Genomic DNA, 20,586 nt, shown 5'->3' on the forward strand with positions numbered 1-20,586 from the left:
TTTATGGCATTTGTTGCTGTTCATCACTTCCTCCTCTTTAAAACTATTTTCCTTGGCTTTCCTAAAACTCCCCCCACCCCTGGATTTTTATCTCCTACATGTAGGTCACCTGCACTCACCTGTTACATGTTGATGTTCTTTAGGGTTCTTTCTGCTGCCCCTCTTTTTCTGTATAGATTCAGCTATCACATGTATGCTGATGACTCCTAAATCTGCCCTGATGTCTTGATCTCCAGGCCCTAGAGTTTACCTCCATTTGAATGTCTCATAAGGGCATATATAAGCCCAGTGAGTTCTACATGGAGCTCTATATCTCCACTCACTTAACCAAACCCACTGGTAACCTCAGTCCTCTGTTCTCTTTACCTGTGTGACACTGTTATCTGTCTAGTACTAAAGACAGATTTTTACATGAGAGAATAAATGCCTCCCTTTTGTATACTTGTCACCATGTTTGTCGGCCCAACTTCTGAAGTATTTCATATCCATCCTTCATTGTCCTCATTGTCACTGGCTAAGTTAGCCAGCCAACCCCTGACCATTAATTGCTCTGTGCCATAATATTTTGGGGCCAGACCTGCTGAAAATGGGACCTATTTTGGAAACATAATGTGGGAGGAGATTTCTAGAATAATATTGTTCTAAAAGAATTGAGTTTAATGAGTGGCTAGTAGATATTTGTAACCCGCCATTGCATATACACTCGGCCCTCCACATCCACAGATTCAACCAACCGTGGATTGAATTCAGTCATTTGAATTGAACCCAGATTGGTTGAACCCTTGGCTGTGAAACCTGTGGATAAGGAGGGCTGACTGTATTCATTGTACTGTACTGTCATTTTATATAAGAGACTTGAGCCGCCTCAGATGTTGGTATTCACGGGGGCTCCTGAAACCAATCCGTTTTGGAAACTGAGGGATGACTGTACTTTTTACCTGAGAGTTCGTATTGTTTAGGTTATAAAGTAGTTTAGGTTATGGAGGACACAGTCTTGAGTTTGTCAGTCTTTTGCCAGTTGATTTTAGTCTGGTTGTTTGTGCTTCCTATCTAAAAGATGGTACCTTCAGCATGATTCTTTCTACAGGTGCCCTCGGAGAAATAGTGGGCTTGGTTCCAGACCACTACAGTTTTGTGAATATTGCAATAAAGTGAGTCACATGAATTTTTTGGTTTCCCAGTACATATAAAAGTTATGTTTACACTATATTATAGTCTGTTAAGTATGCAGTAGCATTATGGCTAAAAAACAATGTACATACCTTAATTAAAAAATAGTTTATGGCTAAAAAATGCTAACTATTATCTGAGTCTTCAGCGAATCCTAATCTTTTGCAGTAGTAACATCGAGGATCACTGACTGCAGTTCACCATACAAGTACAATAATAATGAAAAAGTTTGACATATTGTAGGAATTACCAAAATGTGGACAGAGACATGAAGTGAGCAAATACTGTTGTGAAAAATGGTGCAGATAGACTTTTTTGTTGCAGAGTTGCCACAAACCTTCAGTTTGTAAACACAATATCTGCAAAGCACAGTAAAGCAAAGTACAGTAAAATGTGGTATGCTTGTATTCTGTAACCAAGTTTTAGAAATCTCCTCCTATGTAGGATCTAGCTTGTAAAAGCAAGAAGGCTTTTTAGAAATCATCAATAAATACAGTCTATCATCATCTGTGTTATTTTATAATGAGGAGATGGGCTCAGAGAATTTATATCATTTGCTCCAGGCACTTAAAAAAAATTATTTATTTATTTACTTATTTATTTCTGGCTGCATTGGGTCTTCATTGCTGCACATGGGCTTTCTCTAGTTTCTCTAGTTGCGGCGAGCGGGGGCTACTCTCTATTGTGGTGAGCGGGCTTCTAATTGTGGTGGCTTCTCTTGTTGCGGAGCTCAAGCTCTAGGCACACGGGCTTCAGTAGTTGTGGCATGTGGGCTCAGTAGTTGTGGCTCGCAGGCTCAGTAGTTGTGGTTTGGGGGCTCTAGAGCGCGGGCTCAGCAGTTGTGGCACACGGGCTTAGTTGCTCCATGGCACGTGGGATCTTCCTGGACCAGGGATCAACCCGTGTCCCCTGCATTGGCAGGCGGATTCTTAACCACTGTGCCACCAGGGAAGTCCCTCCAGGCACTTTTCGAGTATCAAGAGGAGGCCGGGGTTTGTTAGGCTTTGGAATCAAATACAGACATACCTCTTTTTATTATGCTTCACTTTATTCTGTTTTTTATAAATAGAAGGTTTTGGGCAACACTGTGTTGTCAGATGATGGTTAACATGTTTTAGCAGTGAAGTATTTTTTAAGTAAGGCATGTACATTGTTTTTTTCAGGCATAATGTTATTGTATATGTAATAAACTACAGTGTAATGTAAACATAACTTTTATATGCAGTGGGAAACCAAAAAATTTGTGTGACTTGCTCTATTGTGGTGATCTGGAACCAAACCACAGTATCTCCAAGGTATGGCTATACCTAATCTTTATTCTTACCTTGCAGGGAAAACAGCTGAGTTTTCCTTTCTGTCTTCCAGGTTTGCAACTGGGTAAGGTATCTAACCTCCCTGAGCTTCATGTTTTTCCATCAGTAAAGTAGTGTTATATCTACTCCTTCCTAGGGCTGTTGTAAGGGTGAGTGACGTGGCTGGTGAATACATCTTGCAGGTAGTAAAGGCTCAGAGCAGCAGTTCTTCTCTCCTACCAGCTTCACATAATTAGCTAGAACAGAAGTTCTTAATTCCCTGTCCTTGATTCTTGGCAAATCTGTGGATGGCTTCACGGATCCTCTGAAACTGTGGCCAAAACTGCCTGTTTTTGTACTTTTAAGTGGGAGGCTCAGAGGCTTTGAATTCTGTGACCCCAAACAACTTAACCTCTGGGTTGGCTGTAGTCAGGCCTAGAACCCCAGGGCTCTTGATGCCTGGCGACTGGGTAGAATTTAGAATTGCTTGAAATATTTAAGGAACTGTGTGTGTGTGATTTCATGGGACTTGAAAATTTGCATTTTTAACAAGTACTCAGGTGCTATTGTTGAGGCCTATAACCAGTGATTGAATTTGGGCTAAATCATTGAAAAAACTGTTACAGATACATGATTACATTATCACAGAACAGATTCATGAATTATGTTTAGTTTCTTTGTTATTTCCATTGCCTTTAGTAAATGTCATTACCTTCTACCTAATTTTGAGAATGAAATACCAATAAATGACAATTGTTTTTTAAATTTTATTTGGACTTCTTAGCTGACTTTCAACTTTACAAAGTTAGCTTAATGTGCTTTTTTTTTTTTTTTTTTTCTTAATCCTCCTTTAAGAATGATTGCTGCAATTCCTACCTCTGCCCTGGAAGAATTTGAAGCCGGTATACTGTCTCTAAATTATCATGCTCTTGATTGATACATCTAATTGCCTTCCTGCTTCTCTAAGCTGGCATCACTCAAGACTCATTTGAAAGCCTTTCTAAGTCACAGCATGGCTAAAGTGTTGATTCTTGTCTGTCATAATATTACAGTAGAATACCTCACACTAATACATCATTGAACTTAGTTGACATTCATTCAGCAAACGTTGTTGGATTCCATACTGACAGTGGGTCAGTTATGATACCTCACACCAAAGCAGGGTACAGACAGTATGCTGACAGGCTTGCTGACCAGGAATGCAGCTTAGGTGGTGGGAGAGAAGTTTCATTACAGTTAGATCTGTACTACAGAGTTCATGCAAAGTGTTCTGGAAGCACAAAGAGAAGGGATGGCAGTTTGGGGAAAGCCTGGCAATTTGGGCTCTATATATTGACTAGATTTTTCAAAAAATTTTTTGAATTTCTGTAACATTTAATATTTTGTCTGCTTTTATACAGTTCACATTCCAGTTACTCAGTTGGAATAATACTACTGAATTATACTTTAGTCTCAAGGCGAGGTGGTAGAGAGGCAAGAACCTGTGTGTGTGTTGGATTTGAAAAAGCAGCTCACGTATTGTGTATTCCTTCCTCTCCTACAATAAAGATAGTAGGATGTGTAGTTAAATGTGCTGGACTCTTGTGGTTTGATTCTTGACTTTGTCATATTCTAGCTATGTGACCTTGGGCAAGAAAGCTCTCTGGACCTCAGTTTCCTCATCTGTAGTGGGGCGAAATGATTGAGTTATTGTGATATTGAATCAGTTAATACGTGTAAAATGCTTTAAATTTACTTGTTTCAAGTAAATCCTTTATGCTTAATTATTCTTAAAATTAGGTAGAATCTCATTTGATAAACGTGGTTGTGAAGACAGTGTGTGTACATTCTGCTATAAAAATGTGAAGAAAATTTTAATATAAATAGCTGTATTCAATTCTCATATTAGGTCCCATGAAAAATGTAAAAATCGTAATTAATAGAACTGAAGATTCTTTAAAGATCATGTAGCTCGACCTCCTGATTTTACAGATGTGGAAACTGAAAACCAAAGAAATCATGGCCTGCTCAAGGTTGCTCAGTGTATGATGGAAGTGGCTATGGGAACCGTGGTCCCTGGCTCTTGTCTGGGGCTCTTTCAGAGCCTCGTGCAGCTTCCCTGAGGTGGCAGTGCCCTGAAAAAATGAGTTTAATCGGAGAGCCAAGACCAAAACATGAAAACATGAGCAGGAAGAAGTCATTGTGTAATGAAATGCCGGATGATGTGGCGTAGGCTCTAAGAACATAATGTCTCACTTCACCAGCTGCGCTCCTGAAGCAGAGAAACACACTTTAGTAGCTGCTTGAGTCACAGAAGTTGCTAGATTGAGAGCATTCTTTTTTGAAAAGAATGTTAATAGTTATAAATCAAAGTCAGCCTCCCTCTTCTTTCTTCCCACTGTGTTTAGGTTGTAACTGAGCTGGAGGCAGAGTCCGCCTTTGCCAGGCCAGCCAGTACTCTTGTATCTTCACTCTTTGCATCAGTGGCGGGGAAGCCTCCCTGATGGGCTGACTCCCCACAGACATGCTCTGACATGGCCAGGGTCAGTGTGAAGGCTGCAGCACCCTTGCCCACTCGTATGTGTGAACACAGGGCGGGGGCGGGCTAGGTGCTGGAAGTGTGATTGATCGATGGGGGGCGCGTTTATTATTTGTCTACACTGATATTTCCACTTTTAGAGGGCAGGGGTGCTACTGTTTGGGATGGAGGTGGCAGTGCATCCAAACACATTGTCTTAGTAACTGTGCCTGAATCCACTGCCTCTAAAAGTTTTACAAAATAATAAGTGCCCTAGAACATTCCAGCGGTATAAAGGTGTGCTGTAGAAGAAGTAAAAACGCTGGCCCAGCTCTCACTACGCCCGAACATCCCATTCCCCAGTAATGTCCTTGGGAACAGTTTGTAACCTTTCCACACCTTTCTCCTAAATATATTTAGACAGTTTGATTTAGCAAAAGGTGGTGATCAAACTATTCTTGTTTTTCATAACATTTTTTTTCATGCTATATGTGCAGGTCTGCTTCACTGAGATTGTATCCCTCAGCCCAAAGGGAAACGCGTGAAATATTTTGCCGCAATTTGCGTCTTCACACTATTTTGTGCAGTCTTTGCCCAACTGGGAGATACGATCTCATGAGTGGTGGTAGGAGATACTGTTCCTGGGCCTCTCATCCATGAAGCAGCAGCACATGATAGTTAAGAGAATGGACTCTGGAGTGTGGGATGGGGAATATCCCCTGGCTCTGCCACTTGCCAGCTGTGTGACCTTGGGCAAATTATCTAACCTTTCTGTGCCTCAGTTACCTTATCTCTGAAAAGGAAATGATGTGATAACATGTAGGGTTGTTGTGAAGGTTGCCTTCACGAAGTATGTAAAGCATTTAGAACAGCACCTGGCACGTGTTTGTTAGATCAGCCCCCTAGGTATTCTGTACTTTGTTTTTCACCCCTTACCCCATTAAATACCTATAACCACCCTACAGAGTAGATAGTATCACCCTGTTTTCCAGGTGAGGAAACCAGCTCGGAGAGGATATGACCAGCTCGGTCAGGATACAACCTGTCCGACCCAGGCCTGTGAGGCTCACGTGGTTTGCGCTGTGCTCCCCAAACTGTAAATCCTCCTCAGAGCCACAAACTCAGCAAGGGGGCAGATGATTAAAGGGATACCAGATTTTCAGTTTCAGCCATTCAGATATAGATTAAAATTTAATTTATGAAGAAGAATTTATTTCTGTGGAAAAAAATCTGTACTATTATGCCACTCAGATGAAATCATTTGGATTTTAAATTTGTAAAAAGTAGGTTCTAAGAGGTTGAATTTAGTATTTATCTGTCCTGATATGCATAGACGAATGGTTTTGTATTAGATGGCAGAGGTATTTGTAATGGAATTGAAAGCTATAGTCTCCTTCGGAACAAAATTATAGTAGAAGGTGGTAATTTTTTAAGTAATCATAATGTATTTGGTTTTTGAGAATAATAACATCTATTAAAGTATGCAGAGAACTAAATTCTTAAGTTTTATGACTGAATTTGTAAGGACTAATGTTTAAAGACCAAGTTCTAACAATTTTATTTTCTTAACCCAACAGTTGGGTAACTCTAACTTTGTGAGAGTTTAGCAAAGACTTTAGTTGGTTATTTGTGAAAAATCCTGTGTAATATTTAGAAGTCCAGATGGTATCGTGTTACTACCTTCCTGTATAATGAAAAAACTATTATTTTCTGATACTTGATTGAAGTTTGTTTTAGAATTCTGATTAGATAGGCAGTTGTGCCTTCTCAAGTTTGAACCTCAAGTGAACTTGAAAAGAACACTTAAAATAGTGTACTGTATGAGGGAAATTTTGTAATCAAGACATCACTTATGTTTCTGCCAAGCTCTCTTTCCGTGGGTAGAAGTGTTAGGAGAGATTTGGGGGATGATGAAGAGTAGTACTTTTCTCTAAAGGACTCACATCTTGTGCATCCCTTCCATTGCTGTTTCATTTATCCACTTTTGCTTGCTGGAATGAATATGCTAATTTATCATCAGTTATTTACTTGGGTATTTGTTGATTATTCTATTAAGATGCGTGGCAGGTATAGAAATGGAGAATGTGACTAAAGAGTCTAACTAGGAAAGATGAGATGAACTAAGGAGGACCTAGAGAATAGAGTTTAATGGCCTGTGTGGAGGGGATGATGGTGGGTGAGCTGTGCTTTGAAGAAGCGTTAGTTTAGGGGCAGGTGAAAGAAGAAAGCACCTGTGGAGCACACAGGCTGGAGTGAGTGTGCCGTATGTGGGACTCAGTTTATTTTATAAACATCTGCTGAGCACTTGCTGTGATTTAGGAACTGTTGAATACAAAGATGAATACATTCCCCACCCTGTAGAAGTTCATAAACTAGTTTGGGAGACATCCAGCTATAATAATATGGAGGGAGTTGTTGTAATGCTGCATGATATCATTGTCATATACCTGATGGGTTGCTTTTGTAGTGCATGGTATCATTTAGTCATGTTTCAGCAAGAAACATGTAATTATGGAAGGGACTCAGAAATGTAATATATATATGTAAATATATATAAAAACTTATGTTATCTATTGCTGCATAACAAATTACTCCAGAGTTTAGCAGCTTAAAACAACTGGCCTTTATCTCCCAATTTTTGTCCATTGGGAATCTGGGTGCCACTTAGCTGGGTGCCTGTGGCTCAGGATCTCTCACTAGACTGCCTGTAGGTGTTGACCGAGACTGCAGGCATCTCAAGGCTTGACTGGGGAGGATCTACTTCCAGACTCACTCACCTCGCTCCTGGCTGGCCTCAGGTCCTCACTGGCTGCTGGCTGGAGACATTGGTTCCTTGCCACATCAGCCTTTCATGGGGCTGCTCACAACATGACAGCTGTGACAGCTTGCTTTCCCTGGAAAGAGGGATCTAAGATACAGCGAGTAAGAAATGACCCCAAATGGAAGGCATGCCCTTTTTATAACCTAATTTGGAAGTGAAATCCAGTCCCTTCTGCTTTATTCTGTTTGTTAGAAGCTAGTCACGAAATGCAGCCCACACTCAAGAAGCAGAATAACCTAAAGGTGTGTGCAGGAATAACTGGGGGCCGTCCTAAAGGCTGCCTGCCCCAAAATTCTATAAGCAGTTAATATATATTGAGCAACCCTGGATCTTTGGGGTAGAAGTAAGAAGAAGAACCAGGCAAGGAACTTTTCTGTTGGAAAAAAAACATGTATAATTAACCTGAATCACAAATGTTCTTGCTAAAGATCCGTAAGCTTAGTTTTGATGTTGTCTTAATATTTATTCTAGGAATAAATGGTAAAATGAGTTAATTCCACCCTCATTAAACTTTCTGTGGAAGTGATCTCATTTCTGGGAGTTGTTTTTATGCCTTTTTAAAGCAAAGTAATCATAAATGAGAAAAAAGCTATTGTTTGTGGCATAGCAGAGAAGTTTACAAGTGTACCTCAATTTAAGTAGTAGGTAAGGTCCTTTAAGAATTGTGTGTTCTTAGTGGAATCATTTAGAATGAATTATAGGAACTCAGTCTTTTAAAGAACCTTGATGGAAATCTTTTATTATATTCTACTTTTAACATAGCTAGATTAATTGATTGTGTCTACGGTGTTGAAAGGTTGAATGGTAGAGAGAAAAGAAGCACAGTTTTGAAGACTGCGACTTGTGTCCAGGCTTCGCAACCAATTAGAAGTGTGACCTCAGGCAATCCTGTTGACTTCCCTGAGCTCAAGTTTACTGTCTGTAATATAAATACATATGAAAGAAAATACTTTGACATGAAGAGTGATAGATTTTTTTTTTTTTTGAAACTTACTAAAATCTTCATTTTCTTTCAGAAACAGTATAATTATGTTTAAATGTCACACTGCTTCCCAATTTTCTGTCAGGATCCTAACCTAGAAAATGCTACTCGGTAATTCTTAAGTTCAGCATAATCATTTTACTCAGAAAAGACGAGAGTACCCTTGCTTATTTTACACTCAAGTATGTGACGTTGTACTTGGGGCCTCTAGCAACATAGAGGCATGCCAAAGTAGTTCTTCAGAAATAGTGAGATAACATTTTTACTGAAGTAATTGCAATTTTACTGAAATTAGTACAATTTTCTGTTACGAAGATTTACTGGAATGTACTTGAGAGAAATACTTGGAACAGGGAAGTTTATTATATGCTTATATACATGTTTTCCACCAGGAGGGAACAAAACTGTGTCTTTCTGATATGTCGAATAGGAGATAAAATTCTTACTTATGGATTACTTTATAGATTTTTTTCTTTAATTTATTTCAAGATTGTTCCCCTTCAATCTTGGATGAATGAAATGACTTTTACAAGTTGTTTAAATGCTTTAATCTTCAGGTTTCGCTCATAAAGTTCACTCATTGTTTTGGGAATTTGGGCAGCTACTCTAATTAATGGTATATAGAGAGAATTGGGGGTTACAGATTACTTGAACCAAAGCACAATTAACTGTTAACTGTTTTCCTTTCTTCTTCTGTGATGAACCTATAGTAACAGTGCTAGCATAACCAACCTTGTTTTTTACATGACTTGTTGTGGATAATCATGTCCACTATATAATGGTTTGCTATGACCTGATTAATATGTAATAATAATAATTTTTATATAAAATATGGAACTTAATTCCGTGTTCCAGCACCAAGCTTTAATGGAGTCCTCCATGGCTGCTTTTAAAGCTTTCAAGTTGAAAGGGACTTGGGATGGTATTAGATTTATGCAAAGCAGAGATACTTCTGTTATCTTTCTTATTTTGCTTTTGAAATTAATATTGACTTATTTTAATATAATAGTTTGTAACCTTCATCAATGAAATTTTAGCTGTAATTGAGCTAGAATAGAATACTTTGCTTAAATGAGTCTCTTGGTTTGGGGATGCATATTGATGTGTCTTAAGTCTCTGTTCTTAGAAAGACTGGTTGGGTGACTTTTCTTTTATCACAAGCCTCATTGTGTGTAATTTGGTGCCTCATTGAACAGAGGAGGATACATAGAAACTTTTTAAATGGTGTGAAATTATATACTCTTCCTAAGTTTTGTTTCATAGCACTTCAGAATGGAGTTTTGGTTTTCACTTTGAGCATTTAACTAGACCTGAATATTTTGCAAGATTTTTTTGTTTTTGTTTTTTACAGGACAGGGAACAACTTACTGGTGAAACCTGGAGACGCTGGAGAACTAAATTCACAGACTGAGAGTAACTGACTTAAATTACAGTTTTAAAGTATGGATATGTCGTAGACACATACTGTGTTTAATAATCTTTCTGTATGAGGAGAAAAGGCACTTAGGCACACTGTTGTATTTTCTAGTGATGTCTGTCTCAGGTCTTCTAAGGATTTATGTTCAATCCTTATTAAGAGCAACAATGCATTTTGTTACAGGTTTTAGAATCCTGTCATTTATACCAAACCGTCAGATCTGTGTCTAAGTGATGATGATAACAACTGATATTAATTACGTGTGTCCCATATGCCAGGCAGTGTGTTAAATACTTTATGTGCATTATCTCGCTTAATCTTTAGGGGATAATGGCAACTTACCAGTGAGGAAGCGAGGGCTTGGAGAGGTTAAGTAACTTACCCAAAGCAGAGCCGGGTTAGAATAGTTGGATTGTTTGTCCCTTGGGTCCTGTTTTGCTTATAGCTAATATCTCTGAAAACCAAAAGTAAGATCATTTGTCTTTCTGGATGCAGATTCAACCTTCATCCTGCTCTTCCTGTTGCTGAAGGTACCCATTTAAGGTCACTGGGAAGTGCCACAGAGTTCAAGGTGCTCTTCTCAAGGCACATGAGTAGCAAAATAGCAAAAGATCAGTGCCAAACTAGATAACCTTCTGTGGGTATGTGTGTGTGACATCATAATGTATTATATGACACACACAATCATTTGCACGAGTATATATTTTATGTTGCTATGTAATCTAGGAATTATTTGTCATCTCTCTTTTGTCCTTGTTTCAATCCATCTGCAAGTCCTGAAGGTTCTATCTCCAGGACACATCCCTAATTTATCTATGTGTCTCTGCTTCCACTGTCGGAGACGTAGTGCAACACTGGTCTTCTTGCCCGAACAAGAAGTTGCAGTCGCCTGATTTCGTCAGCGCCCACTATTGCCCACCCATAATCTCACAGGGTAGATAGAGTGGCCGTAATGATCTTTTTTAAAGCCTAAAAAGAGATCACGTTGCCTTCCTGCCTAAACTGCTTTAAGAGCTTTTCATTGCAATTTAGAGAAAATCCAGCTTTATACATCTATTCTTGCTTACTGTGCTTCAGGCATCCTGGCCACTTGTATATTTTTAATATGTACCAAGTTCTTTCCATCTTGGGTTTTTATACATGCTGTTTCCTCCACCTGGACTCCTCTGGTCATTGACCATCTTTTAGTTGATTCCGTATCATTTAGTTCTCAGTTCAAATATCAGCATCTCTACGCAGCCTTCCTTGACGGATCTAGATACCCCCCCCACCCTAATACTCTCGTTACTGTGTTGTATTTTCTTTATTGTCATCACTCTGAGTGTGATGTTACTGTAACTTATTGCTTACTTCTTACCTGTTTCTTCCCTACCTGAATGTGGACTTCCTGAGAGCAGGGCTTAAGTAGGGTTTAAGAAGCCCTGAGAGCAGGGCTTCTCCTATGCCTAGAAAAGCGGTAAACTCAAGATTTTTCCTAGTATTCATTTCACTACGTCTATGCCAACACTAGGATTGTAATTAAAAGTTTTGTTAGTATAGTTAGCACTATAGGTTCATCACAGAAGAAGAAAGGAAAACAGTTAACAGTTAATTGTGCTTTGGTTCAAGTAATGTGATGAACCTATAGTTAGTAAAAACAACAAAAAATGGGAATGCTGGCCAAGAAATTTTTCATCTTTTCATCTACGTAAGTAGGAATTGTACTTTAAAGGGTATAGTTTGCAAAGATTTATTAGTACAATTCTGTACCTTATATTGTGAGTCAGATCATGTACCGTGTACTTTGTGTATGAAGTAATGCGAATACCTTAGTATAACTCGAGAAGCCATTTACCTCGATTCTTGCACACACACACACGATTATTATTGTTAAGCTCTACCATGTTCTGTATGAGAGTACAGGAGAGTAAATAATGCAGAATCCATCTGTTTTGAAGTACATACAACTAATTCTTACATATTGGCTTTATATTTGCGTTCATATTTTTAATTAGATGCTGTTATTCTGTGATTTGTTTCCTAAGGAGATGCCTACATAGAAGAGTGACAGCAGCTGGGCTGAATGTTTCACTGCTGAACTGGTTCCTCAGGTATCCTGGCTCTGGCGATTGCTATGGGAGATTGGATGACTGTTACAGATCCAGGTCTGTCTTCAGGTAACTGAGTTTAGAATAGTTGTAAGCAAAGGCAGTAATTATAAAGGTTAATTTTCAGTGACACTGTAATTACCAAAAATATTGAAGATGTAACTAGAGAGAGACATAAATAGTTGTAAAATATATAATTTTCATCTTCAGTAAAATTATCACGGAGAGCTAAGTATTGTGCCTAATCAGTGGGGTTAAGTGCTTTGGCTGACTAGTTGATTACTTGAGGAGGAGACTTTTCTGCATTTGAAATAAATTCATTGGCTACTCCAGTACATTTCTCTGATTTATTCCTTTAATCACATAAACTTTGAGTGCATAGACAAGTGGGTTTTATCTATCAGTTTTATAAATCTAAAGTATTGTAAATTAAGATAGTATATTGTAGCTTAACATGCCTTTTCTAGGAGCACCACTTTATTAGTTGTATCTTTTTGGAAAAAATTATATAGTTTTCATACAAAAACCAGCTTTGTCCTAATTTGAAAAAACTTAAAAATATTTCTATAATTCAAAATCTTTGGTAATGGAGATTATGTTGTTAGCGTTGCATGCATTTTTACAAATTATTTACATAAATGCCTTTTACTGATTCTTTCAGAAAGCAAATATATCTCTCAATATACCTCAGAAACAAAGATGTCTCCATCAAGTTTATACTCACAGCAAGTGCTATGCTCTTCAATACCTTTATCAAAAAATGTGCACAGTTTTTTTAGTGCCTTCTGCACAGAAGAGAATATTGAACAAAGTATTTCATATCTTGATCAGGTAACATGTTTTGTTTTTGTAAGAAGCAGTAAATAACATAAGTCATGTTATATAATAGAACATATCAAAGGTATGAGAAAAACTTGTCAAGCACAAGTATGTTACATATTGGCCCGGGACTTATATTAGATTTGCAGAGAACCTTGGTGACCATCTAGTCTAGATACACGAGGTAAACTTTTTTGTCTGTCTGGATCAGGTTGGATCCCCCATCACCCCAGGGGCTCCTCCACGGGGAGTCTTACCCTTATTTTACTGATGCAGAAACCTAAGTGCCTTCTCCAGATCACAGGCGATCGTAGAGCAGAGGCTAAAAGAGCGCAGTTCTCTTAGTTCTTTGTCCTTTGGCATAGGTGCTACTTTCTTAACTATTCTCAGGATAGTTTTCTTTCTCAGAAAAGATTTCTGTCTTTTGTTTATTTATTAAGTTGTCCGGTAACCAACTTTTAGGAAAACATTTTCTCCTACTAGGAATTGACTACTTTCGGTTTTCCTTCATTATATGAAGAATCCAAAGGTAAAGAGACAAAGAGAGAATTAAATATAGTTGCTGTTTTAAATTGTATGAATGAGCTACTTGTACTTCAGCGGAAGAACCTTCTAGCTCAGGAAAATGTGGAAACACAGAATCTGAAACTGGGAAGCGATATGGACCATCTGCAGAACTGCTATGCAAAACTTAAGGTAGAAATTACATCTCAATCTGTATTTCAATGCCATTGTTATGTAGTTTGAAACTATAAATTTTCATTGGATTTATTTAGCAAACACATTTTAGGGTTTTTTTTTTTTTAAGTTTTAGGATTTTTTTAAACTGGAAAGTAAAACTGAATGTAATTTGTACAAATCAGTTGTGCTGCTTCCTAATACTCTCTATATCGAAGGCGATGATTTTATGAACTGTTTAGTGTCTTGCTGAAACTGTAGAAAGTTAGATTAGGAAGTACTTAATATCTGAGGAAAATAAAATAAGGATTCTCCCACCCTATCCAGTCTTGCTTAATAAAGTAGATGCTTAACTTAAAATAGTCTTATTGTGAGAGATTACATCGATTTGATTGCATCAAATTTCAAGAATATTCTTGAGAGCATCTGTGCCCTCTAGGAAAAATCTTGAGTTTACCGCTTGCAAGGCAGAACTGGCGTCATGCCGTAGTCCCACCCTTTTTGACCTGAAGTGTTCTACTTTGCTTGGTCACCTGTCTTCTTCATACTTAGCTCCAAATCATTTTTGGCTCTTTCTCAGAGTGTGCCGTAGAAGTGTTAAAAAGTATTAAAACAGAAATTATGAAAATGTTCAGTGGCAACATCACTGGAATAGGTAAAGAGTCTTTCAAGGGATCCGCTTTGAAGGTCTTTTGTATACACATTAAAAATCGGTATTTAAATTAAATAAAATGTGATATTCAAATTTAGGTAAATTTTGTAACACTATAGTATCAAGCTTTATAGTAATTGTTTTAAATAAACATTTTGTGTGGTGCTAAACTTCAATTTTAGGTAACAAACCCTAGTTTATGTAACTTGTTTTTACTAATCTTTTAAGGATTCAGTTGCTCTGAATCCTATGTTAGTTTTAGTCAAAATTGCATATGAATGTTTTAGGAGCAGCTGGAAACCTCCAGGAGAGAAATGATTGGTCTTCAGGAAAGAGACAGACAGTTACAGTGCAAGAACAGGAATTTGCATCAGCTACTGAAAAATGAGAAAGATGAGGTGAGTTGTCAGTTATTGCAGATAGGGTTTAAGTGAATTTTTTTTTTTTCTTTTGGAATTTGAGGTGACCATAATGGTCACGACTTTAAAACAAGAAAGAACCATTTGTTCACCCTGTGTCACACTGGCCTGGAGGAACTGTGTGTATAGTGTCATATCACATTTAACTGAGAGGCCAGGAGCCCTCCCCACCACCCTCTCCCCCAGGCGCATCCATTTGCCCTAGTAGGTTAGTCCAGAGCTCGTGACATCCCAGTGTCCTATACCATCTGTCGTGGACTCACAAGCACTGTTAACTTTTTGTCAGACACAAGGGCGCTTTAAATGCAGATCTTTTATTCTCTGCTATACCTTTACTTATATCTGGAACGCCTCTTCTTGCAGTGTCTTAAATGTCAACATTGTTCATCCAGTCAGGCAATTACTTGACTAAATGGACACTCAAGTTACTGCTTAAAAAAAGCAGTTCAGTTTAAAAATCTCATTTTTAGGCTGAAGACATCATAATTCTAATCTCATTTTTGCTTTATTGATTACTTAGTATTTGGACCTATAGAGTTAATGCATTTGAAATTATCTTTCAATTTATGTAAGAAGAAATCATTATGTTTTTATTGCTCTGCAGTTTGATTTCTGACCACGTGCTAACTATAAAACCATAACATTTTCAGTGTTGTATATGTTGCTCACTATAATTAAAGACTTCTAAGGGAGAGTATTTCTTTAAGGACCTTGTAGTGATTTAGACAGATTTGTTTTACCATATTTGATTATTTAGTAGTATATTTAGTAAGTGGGTAAGAAGTATCTTAACTAAACCACAAGGTTACTTATACTTTTCCTTGAGTTATTTCACAGAAAATTTTGACTTAATCTGTTGATTATACTTGAAATGTTTTGACTATAGTTCTTCCTCAGTGAGGATTAAGTTGAACACGATCATCTCTAGCAGAGATAAAGAATGTCAGTATAGAACTTACTTCCTTTCCAGGGCTGCATGAGAAATCTTAGTAGATATAAACATTGACCAGTAGTGCTTGGCATATAATATGTACTCAGCAAATGTCTGAACTGGATTCTCTCTGCTGTTTGTCTCACTCTAATTTGAGAACTGTTTTTGATCAGAGAAAAATGAACCTGTTTATCTGCTGCCAAGTGTCATGACTAATTGGCCTTGTCACAGATTGATAAAGGATAAAGTGATTCAAGTCATTAGTAAAAGGAAGTCATTACAAATGATCAGATGAAATCTGCTTGCTTCAAATGAAGTTTTAATCACATTAATACTTCCATAAGAGTTTGTGGTTTCTAAATGATCAGAATCTGTATGTAGCGTGAAAGGTGTAGACGATAATTTAGAGAGCAGCTCTGGAAATTTCATAGTTAAAACATAAAAACTTTATGTGCTTCATTTAATGATATTTTAAAGAGTGATTTCCAGTGGTTACAGAGAAGGAGGAATAATCCTAGAATTCTTAAACTATTATATGAGGAGCTGAATTCTAGGCTTCTTTTCTCTACTGAATTTGTAAATTTTAACGGGGTTTATTAGTCCTAAAGGGACTCGCTTAATAGAAAATGCTTTTTTTAGGTGCAGAAATTACAAAACATTATTGCAAGTCGAGCTACTCAATATAATCATGATATGAAGAGAAAAGAGCGTGAATATAATAAACTAAAGGAACGTCTACATCAACTTGTTATGAACAAGAAGGATAAAAAAATAGGTAAGGAGCAGCTGGCTAAGATAAAGCAAAGGGAACAAATAAGCTAGTATTACACTAAGAAACAAATGTAGAGGGATTGAGCTCAATAATTCATGAAGTGTCCTTTTCATGCTTTATACAATTGATTTTAGATGGTATATATCCATGTAAACTAGAAATTGAGACAACTGGTTAGTTGAAAAATAGTAATTTTGCTTTGCTCCATTAGTTGCATATAAGAATTGCATATATATTTGTTAACATGACAGATGTAGGATTAATCCACAGAGAAAAGCTAATCCAGAGGACACTCTAACCTTTCATAGCAAAGAACTGATTATATTAAAAATCAGGATCAGTTTCTGAGTACCAAAAGTGTGATTTTTGAGTTAACTTCATAAAATGGTTCATCAGGCCAAATCATTCATGTCAGTTTGAGTTCTTTTAAATTAGTTTAGCTGTGCATTTTTTTTTTTTGCGGTACGCGGGCCTCTCACTGTTGTGGGCCTCTCCCATTGCGGAGCACAGGCTCCGGACGTGCAGGCTCAGCGGCCATGGCTCACGGGCCCAGCTGCTCTGCGGCATGTGGGATCTTCCTGGACCAGGGCATGAACCCGTGTCCCCTGCATCGGCAGGCGGACTCTCAACCACTGCGCCACCAGGGAAGCCCTAGCTGTGCATTTTTGAAGTACAGCCGACTGGGAAAGTTTTGTTTGTTAAAGTATACTTTTTTTCTATTATTCTTTTGAAACTTAATTTACAACTTATTTCATTCAAGTTTGTGCATAATTCCAAGTAAATAGTATAGATTAAAAAGTAGAACTACACTATTCAGCCATAGAAAAGAACGAAATAATGCCATTTGCAGCAACATGAATGCAACTAGAGATTATCATACTAAGTGAAGTAAGTCAAAGGAGAAATACAAATACCATATGATATCACTTATATGTGGAATCTAAAATATGGCACAAATGAACCTATCTACAAAGCAGAAACAGACTCACAGACATAGAGAACAGACTTATGGTTGCCATGGGGGAGGGGAGGAAGGAGGAGGGGTGGACTGGGAGTTTGGGGTTAATAGATGCAAACTATTACATTTAGAATGGATAAACAACAAGGTCCTACTGTATGGCAAAGGGAACTATATCCAACCTCCTGGGATAAACCATAGTGGGAAAGAATATAAATAAAGAATGTATATATGTGTAATAACTGAGTCATTTAGCTGTACAGTAGAAACTAGCACAACACTGTAAATTAACTGTAATTCAATAAAAAAAAATAGAACTACACACACACAAAAGTAGAGCTGCACAGATAAAGTGTTGCTGGCCTGCCAAGATTCAGGGAACAGGAAATATGTGCATTGATTTATTGAAGAGTGGTTTCCAAGTGGGCTACAGGCTGTCATCTAACCTACATTATACATTATTCTGAACTTGGACTTGCATACAACAGCTGATGAGCAGATGTTTCAAGCTGTCACATGGTGGGCTAAGCCTGTTACCAGCAAGCAGTTCAGTGTTCACTGTGTCACTGTCATTCTGTACAGCAGCGCTGTTGCAGTTTTTTGAACATTTTATTTTAAAATTATTGAAAAATTTAAGTGTGATAAGTAGCAGTTAAGACAAGATTAGAAATCTAAGTATTCTGAGATTATAAATCTTAAACTTGGACACATTGGTTTTTAAGATTGGTTAACCTTGTGTTCATTCATAAAGGGAATAGCAAAATTAAAGAGCAGGATGAAATGCTAGAAGTATAAAATGTAACAGTTAGAGAAGTTTATTAAATACTTAACCCTATAGCAGAGCCCTTATATTATGGTCGTCTGGCTCTTTTCCTGGTCCAGACCCAACTGGAAGTGACAGTTCTGTAATGATTTTTATCAGCTCTAAAATTTTAATAACTTATTCTCATCTTTTTTCCTTCTTATGCCAACTGCTTTCATCTCTACCTGGGGCAGAAGAGACATTAATACTGTCAGGAGCCTTGTCTCCTTTGATGATGAGGATGATCCTCAGGTGGTCATGATACAGGGCATGGCAAACTTTTTCTGTAGTGATCCAAATAGTAAATATTTTGAGGTTTGTGTGTTCTGTGGTCTTTTGTCACTCTGCCACTGTAGTGCAAAAGTAGCTATAGAAAAGAGATGAACAAATGGTGTGGCTATGTTCTAATAAAACTTTATTTACAAAATCAGGCAGCTGCCCACAGGCCATAGTTTACTAACCCCGATGATAAAATTAATAATGATAATTAAATGAACACTTATTAAGTGCTTACTGTGTTAAGTACTTTAACATTTCTTTCACTCTTCACAACTCTTTGATAGATACTTTCATTATTCCCACCCAATTGATGAAGAAACAGGCTTAGCAGTTAAGTAACTTGCCAAGATCTCAGGCTTATGAGTGATGGAACTGGAACTTAAAAATCTGGGCTGTTTGAGCCTAAATCCTAATTTGTATACCAGTTGACTTACGTCCCTAACGCATGTAGACCATTGGGGTTTTAAACACTTAAACTTGTATGGTAAGAATTGGTTTTGTTCTGTGTGTTCATGTTTGTAGCTATGGAAGTTTTAAATTACGTGGGGAGAGCAGATGGAAAAAGAGGCTCCTGGAGGACGGGTAAAACTGAAGCCAGGTAAGGCACGAATGAAACTGACACATTTAATCAGACTTCCCTTTCTATACTGCATTTTCATACTGACAGTTTCTTTCTCAGGAACGAAGATGAAATGTATAAAATTCTCTTGAATGATTATGAATATCGTCAGAAACAAATCCTAATGGAAAATGCTGAACTTAAGAAGGTTCTTCAGCAAATGAAAAAGGAAATGATTTCTCTTCTTTCTCCCCAAAAGCAGAAACCTAGAGAAAGAGCAGATGATAGTACAGGAACTGTAAGTGGCTCTTTCCTCTCTAATACAGTCTTCAGATCGCTGATTAGAACAATTAAAACAGTAGATAGAGATTCTCAATGGGGACGCTGTTGATATTTTGCGCAGGACACTCACTGCTCTGCTACCCCCAGTCACTCTGACAACCAAAAAAATGTCCCTGTAAGTTTCCAGACATGCCCTAGGAAATGATGGAGGTGATTTTTCTGGGGACTTAATCTGTGCCAAGCACCATGAAAAGCACTTTATAAGCATTGTCTCATTTTAGTCTTATAATAATTGATGCTTTGGGTACTATGATTATCCCTATTTTATAGGTGAGGAAATTGAGGCACAAAAGCTATCTCAGTATCACGCATGACAGAACTTGGATTTGAATCCAAGTCTGTCTCACTCCAGAGCTCATGCTTTTAACCACTGTGCCAAATATCCTTTAAGTAGCTTAAATGTTGAGTAACTTTAGCAGGCTCTACTTTTCAGAGAGTGAAACTTTTATTAACTTTGGGAACCAAAGAATCACTTAGTCCATAAATTTATTGAATGTTCGTCATGTGTTCTAGTCCCTGGAGAGAAAAAGCTGAGAAGATTTTGACTGTTTCCTTTGCCTTAGTTCAGGCTGCTAAAGCAAAGTACCATAGACTGGTTGGCTTATAAACAAACAAAAATTTATTTCTCGCAATTCTGGAGGCAATCAGGATGCCAGCAGGGTTGGTGTCTGTGAGGGTCCTTTTCATGGTCGGATTGCTGACTTCTTTCATCCTCACATGGTGGGAAAAGGTGAGAGAGCTCACTGGGGCCCCATTTATGAGGGCTTCACCCTCATGACCTAATCACTTCCCTAAGATCACCCACCTCCGAATGCCATCACATTGGAGGTTAGGATTGCAACATAAGAATTCTGAGAGAACACAAACATTCAGACCATTGCATCCCACAGGAACCTTTTTTGAGAGAGACAGGCATATAGAGAAGTAATTATTATACACATTAACAGCTATAATAGGGTGGTACAGTGTGTAAAATAAAACAATTATGGCAATCAAGAAAGGTATCACAGGGGAAGTCACATTTGAATTGGCCCTTAGTAGGTGTTTTTTGAGGTAGAAAGCCTGGGGAAGTCATTTGATGAGGGCATAACATGTAGAGGTCAGAAAAA

At 37.8% G+C, this 20,586-nt stretch overlaps 1 protein-coding gene across 10 annotated transcripts in view; it reads left to right on the forward strand.

Annotated features, from left to right (window-relative positions):
* The window catches only part of SSX2IP (SSX family member 2 interacting protein), a 39,652-nt gene that overhangs the window by 4,268 nt on the left and 14,798 nt on the right, over nt 1–20,586 (forward strand). For 3 of the 10 annotated variants that reach the window (XM_060303403.2, XM_030866071.3, XM_060303398.1), the window contains exons 2-8: nt 12,204–12,335; nt 12,928–13,097; nt 13,569–13,781; nt 14,703–14,813; nt 16,405–16,540; nt 19,099–19,174; nt 19,244–19,433. In XM_060303403.2, the coding sequence (XP_060159386.1) occupies nt 12,293–12,335; nt 12,928–13,097; nt 13,569–13,781; nt 14,703–14,813; nt 16,405–16,540; nt 19,099–19,174; nt 19,244–19,433 (939 nt within the window). In that variant the 5' untranslated portion in view covers nt 12,204–12,292. Of the gene's footprint in view, nt 1–10,113; nt 10,203–12,203; nt 12,336–12,927; nt 13,098–13,568; nt 13,782–14,702; nt 14,814–16,404; nt 16,541–19,098; nt 19,175–19,243; nt 19,434–20,586 lie in introns of all 10 variants that reach the window. The other 7 variants (XM_060303424.2, XM_030866075.3, XM_060303389.2 and 4 more) reach the window with 6 other exon arrangements.

The sequence above is a fragment of the Globicephala melas genome, chromosome 1 (assembly GCF_963455315.2).
Source record: "Globicephala melas chromosome 1, mGloMel1.2, whole genome shotgun sequence".
Classification (NCBI taxonomy): domain Eukaryota; kingdom Metazoa; phylum Chordata; class Mammalia; order Artiodactyla; family Delphinidae; genus Globicephala; species Globicephala melas.